Source organism: Lytechinus pictus, chromosome 2, assembly GCF_037042905.1.
Source record: "Lytechinus pictus isolate F3 Inbred chromosome 2, Lp3.0, whole genome shotgun sequence".
Classification (NCBI taxonomy): Eukaryota; Metazoa; Echinodermata; class Echinoidea; order Temnopleuroida; family Toxopneustidae; genus Lytechinus; species Lytechinus pictus.
Genome location: NC_087246.1, coordinates 68721400 through 68730609, shown reverse-complemented (window position 1 = coordinate 68730609; position 9210 = coordinate 68721400). Strand labels below are relative to the sequence as shown.

Genomic DNA, 9210 nt, shown 5'->3' with positions numbered 1-9210 from the left:
TTCTTCTCCTTTTTTTTCTTCTTTTCTTTCCCCTCTTCTTTTTTCTTCTTTTCTTTCCCCTCTCTTTTTTCTTCTCTTCTTTCCTCCCTCTTCCTCTCTCTCCTTTTCTTTTCCCCTCTTCCTCTTTTTTCTTCCCCCTCTCCTTCCCCCTCCCTTTTCTTCTCTTCTTCTTTTTTCTCCTTTTCTCCTCTTTTTCCTCTCTCTCTTTTTCTTCTCTTCCTTTCCCCTCTTCCCCTCTCTCTCTTTTTTTTTCTCCTTTTCCTTTCCCTCTCTTTTTCCTTCTCTTTCTTTCCCCTTTTCCTCTCCCTTTTCCTTCCCTTCCTTCCCCCTCTTCCCTTTTCTTCTTTTCTTTCCCCCCCTTTTCCTCTCTCTTTTTTCTTCCCTTCTTCCCCCTCTTCCTTTCTTCTTTTCTTTCCCCTCTTTTTTCTCTTTCTTTCCCTCTCTTCTTTTTTTTTTGCCGAAGGGGGGGGGGGCCAAGGCCCCCTCGGCCCCCCCCATGGATCCGCGCCTGCTTCCAGCTCTGATATTTCTAGAACTGATTAAAATAATAGTCTGTTTTCTCTCGTTTGCAAAAGATGTAAAACGTCTTCAAAGTAGAAGGTATCTAAAATCGGGTAGCCAGACTGATTTATAACTTAGGAAGGGATTAAAGCACATACTTCTTAATATAAATCTGGAAAGTGAAGAGGGTTTGTGCCTCATGTTTCATGTCTTTTATTTTATCCCACAAATCACGTGTAACTTTTGAAGCCAACAAAAATTTGTAATGCTGAAAAATCAAATTGCTCAAAATGTGATAGCCCACAAGGCAACCAGCCCAAGACAACCTATGAGCTCAGCCCACTAAATTCAAATATTAAAGCTGAGATAGACTTTGAATGAAATAGGCCCACAAATCAGACATCATACAAGTTATACAATCCATCACACTGACACTATGCGATCGTTGCCCAGAAACCAGACTATTACAACCAACACAGACAATGTGGAATAAAGTCCATGAGTTCGACAATAGACAAAAAAAAAACAATGACACCAACTAGATAAACTACACAAACTTGAGATCAAAGAAATTTTAGTATTTTTGCAAGGTGTCTCAAAAATTTAAGGTAACATCTTGGATATTTTCTTCCAAAGAAAAAAAATGTATACTAGAAACAGATATACAGATTACAGGCACCCATCAATATTTGCATTTGAACTCAGTCTTGAGAGAATTGGAATCAATGCTTATCCTTCAGAAATATCCAAAGGATCTCATCAAAGTTGACATACAGAAAGCACGTTTTATAAAACAGAAAATTTTAAGACAAACGAAGGAAAAGATTGATCAATTGGATAATATTGTTTTCGTCTCTACATATTTAATCCAAATAATGGAGATTAAAAAAATACTATCAAACTGTCAATGACCCTTTAGAATAATGTGCCGATTAAGAGGATATTTGATAAAACAAATCATGTTTCAAGTAGAAGACAAGTTCAAAAATTGAAAAAAAGACAAGAGTAACATTAGAGAAACATGCAGGGGGATGAAAAATAATGTAATGCTAAACAATGTAAAAGCTGACTACCGATAAGTTAAATTTTGCAAGAAATGGTAACAAAAAACATTTTAACTAAAAGATCCATTCTCATATATAAACATCTAGGATTTTATACTTAGGAACGAAGTTAAATTTTACAGTAAATTCATGGCTTGTAAGTGGTTTTACCATAATAAATTCAGTTAAACAATGGCAGAATCAATCCATTCCAATTTAGTTATTTTACCCTCAAACTGTGGTAAAATAACCATTGATTCACTATCATGTCTTCATTTGAATGTATGTAAATTACATAATAGTGTATGTGAAATTCCAATCACATACAAACAATGAAAGCCATTATTAGTGTCATCATACATATAATCCTCAATGGCAAGTTCAAACGATGACAAATGAATATAGCTATACTTGATAAATGCAAGGTGGAGAGCATACAGCAGATTTCACTCAAACAGAGCTGGGACCGGATGTGACATATCCTGAGACAAAAAGCATTCCAAGAGTATCACCGTATTGGACACAAGGAAGACCCAAGACCACCTGTCATCGCACTGTTGAGCAGGAGATGAAGCCAATGAATATGACCTGGGGAGTGTCAAGAAGGACCAGAATCCTTCTTTGCTGCCCTACATGCCAGGAAGCATAATGGGCATTGAGTACGTACCAACAAATTGATAAATTAAATTAAAGGAAAACGATCATACCCATAGGAAACAAAGGATTGCTTTATTTGCTTTTCAGACTGTACATGCTAGTCTAGTTCAATAACCCGATTGTTGTGATGAGATGTTCCAGGTTTTATATACATTCTCTAGTATAACAGTGTACAATCTACAGATAGGGTATTTATATAGCGCAAATATCCACCTTGTAAGGGCTCAAGGAAGATTTAGAAGAACAATAGCTATACATTTTCCCCTTCATCTTGAGACAACATAATTTGCTACCATAATATCCTTCCTATTCTTGTTTGTGCAGTACTGGATAAACAAAGAAGGGGAATCTTACCGTAACAAAGTAGGTTATGTATTGATTCAGACCATATTTTGCTGAGTCCTGTGATGTAACAGTTGCGGTATCTCCCGCTCCGGAAAGTTCGTAGTGCTTATCCCCCTGTCCGTCTGTAAAAAACAATAAATCAATCATAAATAATATAACCTTATTGCTAGGTTTAGAAAATAGATAGGAAATGAGAAGTAGGCCATTTAACCAATAAACTCACACCAGATTTAATCAAGATTATCAAAAGGTCCCACAGATACGTTCCATACGAGTGAGGATATTTGCCTGGGATTTTGTTTTCATCATTTGTTCAATTAGAGGTATGCAATTTGCTTTTGAACTATCTTGTGTCTTTTACTGCTGTGTGACCTTGCATAGTATACATGTACACCTTCCCTATGAGAGAAGGCGACTGTATGGTTTATTTGCATATACACCCTATAGCAATATAGACAGAAGGAGTGAGCAATATTTCAATATTATCAAAATTACATGTATGTGATATACAAAAATATTGAATAATTGACAATGGTTTTCTGATTACGTTGATATATATTGCGGTAACACAATATGGTAAAAGTATTGTTAATAACAAAAAGTAAATCACAATTTATTGGCCAAAATGCCGTAATGTATTGTAATGCTTTAAAGCAACTCAGAACTTCAGCCCACTTATCATGGACAACCACGGATGAAAGCCTTCCCTCTTCCCTGCACTCACAGAATTGCAGCTCATGATAAACAGGCAAAATAGGCAAGAGTGGGTGACTTCAGCAGCACATTGAGGGGATAGGCTTTGATATGACAGCACTTCTTTATATGTAGGTGATAGAGGAGGAAAGGCTACCTTTGTCTCCAAGTGGTTTCAAAACAATTAGAGTAGATTTTTTTATATAGCAGAAGCACCTTTCGCCTAAATGGGGGCTCCAAAATGGAAATTTTCCAATAGACAGGCAAAATAGGCAAAAGGGGTGGGATGATTTTAGCAGCCTCCTAAGGGGGGGGGGGGGGGGTAGGCTTCGATGTGCCAGCATTTCTTTATATGCAGGTGATAGAGAAGAGCCTACTCTTTCTTCTCCAAGTGGTTTAAAAAGAATGGCTTTACCATATAGCAGAAAAACCTTTTTGCCCAAATAGGGGCTCAAAAATGGCAAATTTTCCAATAAAGGAGCAAAACATGGAAGACAGTTGGGGTGACTTCGGCAGCCTCCTAAATCAGTGTGTGTTCCAAATTTCATGATGAATGGTTAAAAACTGACGAAGTAGTTTGAACCACAATTTTTACCTTCTTTTTGCCATAATATACCATTGATGAAGAAGTTTGAACCACAAAAATTGCAATGTACTGACTGTACGCTGATACAACTTTAATTTTGATAATAAAATCCTTGGTTTGTTGACCTTCAATTACATTTTAACTTGACTAAGCAAATTGTTTTTCATTTCATATTGTTACATCCAATAACCATCTCATACATGCACATTTAATTTAATGTGATCAAATATTTAAATGAACAAAATACAAATTCTTATACCTGTAAAAGTAAGTTGATCTGGCTTGACCTTGACCCAGAATCCTAAGATTTTACTAATTTCATTTCTTATAATTGTTAACCATTATATCCATGTTTAACGTAATACTGAGTACTTACTGATAATTTCAAATTATCTTGAAAATTTGACATTCTAACCTTTGGTTATTTCCTTTTAATATTATTAAGTTTGACTCCGAAATGACACATGACCTTTGCCTTGTGATGTGAAATTTCATTCATCTACTTGCAAACCATTATATAACAGTTTTATGGAATAGGGGCTCATACTCAAACTCTTCTATTCATAACTCTTCACATTGGTTAAGTATTTGCTATTGATACCACATCATGGTAAATGAATATGCAATATGATCTTTTGACCCCTACATGTAGATGACCTTTGACCCCATCCTCCTCAACAACACATATGTGGTATTACCCAAGAATAATTCAAACCAAGAGTGATTAAAATTGATGCAGAAAGACAAAAAAATGAGAACAAGTTGAACAAAACTTGACCTTTTGACCCCTAGATGACCTTTGACCCCAACCTCCTCAACTATACATGTGTGGTATAACCCAAGGATCATTCAAACCTATATAGTGTGATTAAAATTAATGCAGAAATAAAGAAATAAGAGCAAGTTGATAAAAACTTCACAAAAAGGATAAACATGACCTCATATCATTTGACCTTTTGACCCATAAATGACCTTTGACCCCATCATTCTCATAGGCTTAGGTGTGGTATAACCCAAGGATCATATGTACCAAGTATAAACATATTCGATTTAAAAATAAAGAAATGAGAGCAAGTTGAACAAAAACTTAAACATTTTTTAACAGACCAAGAGACTAACAGACCAATGGACCAAAAGGATAAGTGATTACTAGGTTTCTGCTGAACTTTGTTCAGGCGAGACAAAAAATGTATCATTTTTAAACGCATGGTATATAGTGCTTAGCACCACAGGGTCATTACACAACCTGGAGAGCATTTGATCAAAAGTCTATTTCATCTGATGGCAATCACAAAAACACTGATTATATCAGCCAAATTTAAAGACATCTGGTTTCCGTTTCATCATGTTCATAGAGCTGTTTGTAAGTTAAGAGCGACTTTAAGGACGACTGGTGATCCTTTCTTACGCGCTAAACCATCGCCAATGAATATACAATTTACCACAAGAAAGGATAACCTGTTGTTCTTAAAGTCGCTCTGAACTTACGAACAGCTTTATGAAACATCCACCTGATGCTCATCATATTTTGCATGCCATATATAAATTGTAAATGACACATGCTATTCATCTCTTTATGCTTATTATCAAAACCCCACTCTTCCACAAAAATACAGCCGTGGGCAGTGATGCATGGTAATGTCAAAAGGCGTAGGTGGCAATGTGAGATTTTAGGGGTAAGAGACAGTCTCTCCTATAGGCTCCTCCAATGATAACAGAAGTACGGCAGTATTCAAATGTGCCTCCCAGTTGCAATAACAAAATATATCACTTACGCTTAACAAATGTTTGACATTTTTCTCCTCCCAAATTTCGTGGACAATAGCAGCATTCAAATCCAAAGGGTGTCACACCAGTTCCATACCAGCATTCTGTTCCACTGTTGGCGCATTGATGTTGTTCTGACAAACAAAAAGAAAATTAGTAAGTTCCTCACAGTGCAGGTGATTGGTGAAAAAAAAATGTTCAGAAAATGGTATAAGACTAAAAACTGGTAGAGTAAGGCCCCAGCCACATATAATTACAGACCTTCTAGGATCTACACGGTATTAAATCCCCAGGGCCCCGTTGCATAAAAGTAACCATTATAGTAACTTTGCCATCCAATGGTAACTACCATGTAATCTGTGATTTTGATTGCCTATTGATCATCATTCCCATTGTAGTTACCATTGGATAGCTACCATAATATACTTTTTATGCAACAGAGTCTTGATCATAGTTTGCCCCGTCAATGAGCTATGATAACTGTACACCTGTAATCTATCCGGAATCTATCAATACAGCATCTAATGCAGGTATTTGTTGAAAACCCGCCTGACTTAAAATATCATGGGGTGTAAGACAAGAACTTGAGTATGGGAAGCCCCCTAACATTTTGTACGGTCAAAAGTTAGTGACAATCATCAGTCAGTTCCTCATATTGCAGGTGATTGGTGAAAAAAGGGTTCACAAAATGGTAGAGTAAAGCCCCTGCTACATGTAAACGTGGATCCTCAAGGATCTACATGGTAATCAATATAGACACTCACGAAGTTGACCTTGGTAGAGGCTATGGACAACACAGATATCTCCTGGTTTGATCTCATTCTGTTGACCCTGCATTGGACTTTGACCCGGATCATTGGCTTCAAGAGTGGGACTACCATTCTTAGAGAATGCCTGGTTTTGTCGAAGAATCATAAAAATATTTCAATTACATAGAAGTGTGAAGAAAGGTAATCATGCATGTTTTTTTTCTTCACTTACATAATCATATAATATGATTATTCAATTTCAAAGCACAGTAACAATATAATAGGAAAATGAAAAATTCCTAAAATTGGAGAAAAACAGTGAGTGTAAATAAAGCGAAAAGTTGCGGGCTGTGGAGTTTGCAATCTCGATGATGTAGCTTATTTATAGTGGTTGTTTGACCTTGGGTAATCAATATTGTCCAGGGCCCTGGGAACGATTTTTTCAGTGGGGGTGCTGAAATCTCTCCTCAAAGGAGGGGGGGGGGGGACACAATTGAGTTTTCCATTGTTCTTTGATACACACACATATTAATATATATATATATTAGCTTTATTCTTATAAAAGAACATAGATATATAATCAGATAATTATTTTTGGGAAATTTCATGTATTTTGTTCTGAAAATTGAACATTTTGAGCAATGTTTGTGGTCCTAAACAAGATGCGTATATATGTAATAAATAATAACTGCGAGCAGATATTTTTAATATATGCCCTGGCATGATTGAAAGGGACCTGTCATAAGGACTGTTTGCAGTTATCCATGAAGACGATATATATATATCAGCAATCAAATAATGCGAGCGCGAAGCGCGAGCTGAAAAATTTGACATTCCGACCTAAATACTGGACATTCTAAGCACATTTCTAATCATGAACAGGATAGGTATATAACTATACAATTGATGCGAGTGCGAAGCGCGAACGGAAATAAAAACGAGATTTCAGACCTAAAAACGGGACATCTTAAGCACTTTTTTAATCATGAACAGGATAGGTATATGACTACCCGGTACACATTTGATGCGAGCACAAAGCGCGAGCGGAAACAAAATTGAGGTTTCAGACCTAAAAAGGGGACATTCTATTCATGTTTTGTAAATCAAGAAAATGATGGGTAATTGGATATCTTCCTACATGAGCGCGAAGCGCGAGCAGAATTTTTTTATATTCTGATCTGAAACTTTATAATTTAAGCACGTTTAAAGGGGTACTCCAGACTGAATGTAATATGGTTTGAACAGATAAAGAAAAATCAGACGAACAAAAGAATGAAGATTTGATCAAAGTCAGACAAGGAATATCAAAGTTATTGCATTTTAAAGATTAGAATTATTCCGGTGAAACAGTTTAGGCATGTCTTCATTAATATTCAATGAGCAAACTGATGATGGCATATCCCCACTTGTTCTTTTGTATTTTATTACATAAAATTAGGTTTATTCAATGTTTAATATTCTGATCTGAAAAAGGGTGAATTTAAACACTATTTCAAAAACTGTGTCGGAAAATTCTGAAGGGGGGGGGGGGTTATACAAAACGTCGTTCATTTTCATTACATTTCTGTCATTTATCATACCTACCAGATTTCCAGGAGGTGCTGCCTATGGAAAATAACACACGCAGAACCCCCAATGAAAAATTTGAGGATGCTTCACCCCCAGCAACCCCGCTTCCCAGGGCCATGGCGAAAAAAAAAACTGTGAAATTTGACTTCTATTGTCTGACTTCAAGGGTGCGTTTATCCGCCACTTTTTTACCCTAGAATCATGATCTGAATCATGATTCAAATCATGATTCTGCAGAATCACGATTGCGTTTAGTCGAAATGGAATATAATCATGATTAGAATCACAAACATGATACACGAAAAAAGGGGCGTTTGGAAAGACGTTTCTGCAGAATCACGTACGAAAATGTTCGAATAAACGATATCGTGATTACAATCATGATTCTATGACGTCATTGTGTCGGGCTACTTTAGGTTTGACTCTTGCCAAGCTCAAGACGCGCTATATGCTCCGTGCATTTATACATAATATGATATGCATGCTTTCTGTGTTGGGCATCGCATCGTCCACTTCTTTTCATCTTTTTTTTGGTCATGTCTTCAACTTCAAGTGAACTAGTAAATTAACTAACTGAACAGACAATGATATCAATTGTTGTTGAGTTAACAAGTGTCAATATGAAATTGGATCTACGCTAAAATTTACATCCGAACACAATTTTCGATAAACCGACAAGAAGAATAATAGGTAAACAAATTGTGGTATTATAGACTGAATTCTGAAGGTACAGGATTGATTTTTCGGGAGCCAAAACACGTGCGAAAAAAGTTAACCTAACTTCCTCTGTCAAACTGCGCACTGTGATGCGCACTGGATCGGTCCGAATCCGAGGAATAACAGCTTTAAAATGAAGGTCGTCTGAACGCTGATTCTGTGGTATTGTGATTCATGTTTGTGTTTTGAATCATGATTCAAATCATGATTCGAATCACGATTCTGGCTTGAGGTCGCATAAACGCAGCCCAAGTCAGTGACTCGTAATTGTTTATACAAAACACGGGCGGTAGGGCGCGCGCACACTTGATTCGACAAAAAAACCTGAAAGTTTCAAGTCCAACCACACCCATGTCCCTCCCTGTTATGACAGCTGATGATAATCTCTCGATACATTTTCAAGTAGGCCTAAAGTCTGAAAAAGAAAGCTTTGATATGTGTAATAACTTGTTATAACCATTGTTATTTTTCTCAATTTATTGAATTCATCATACTATTTGTGAAATTTATAGCATAAGTAGGAGTCTATGGTATTATGGTACATCATATTATATCTGAAAATGGGTTAATGTATTTCCTTGGC

General features: G+C 36.4%; 1 protein-coding gene across 1 annotated transcript in view; it reads right to left on the bottom strand.

Moving 5' to 3' along the window:
• Nucleotides 1-517: 517 nt before the first annotated feature.
• The window catches only part of LOC129255105 (uncharacterized), a 40267-nt gene continuing 31574 nt past the window's right edge, over nt 518-9210 (bottom strand). Inside the window, exons 17-19 of the mRNA XM_064095508.1 lie at nt 6357-6486; nt 5601-5726; nt 518-2668 (exon numbers count right to left, since the gene is read on the bottom strand). Of these exons, the coding sequence (XP_063951578.1) occupies nt 2508-2668; nt 5601-5726; nt 6357-6486 (417 nt within the window). The 3' untranslated portion in view covers nt 518-2507. The remainder of the gene's footprint in view (nt 2669-5600; nt 5727-6356; nt 6487-9210) is intronic.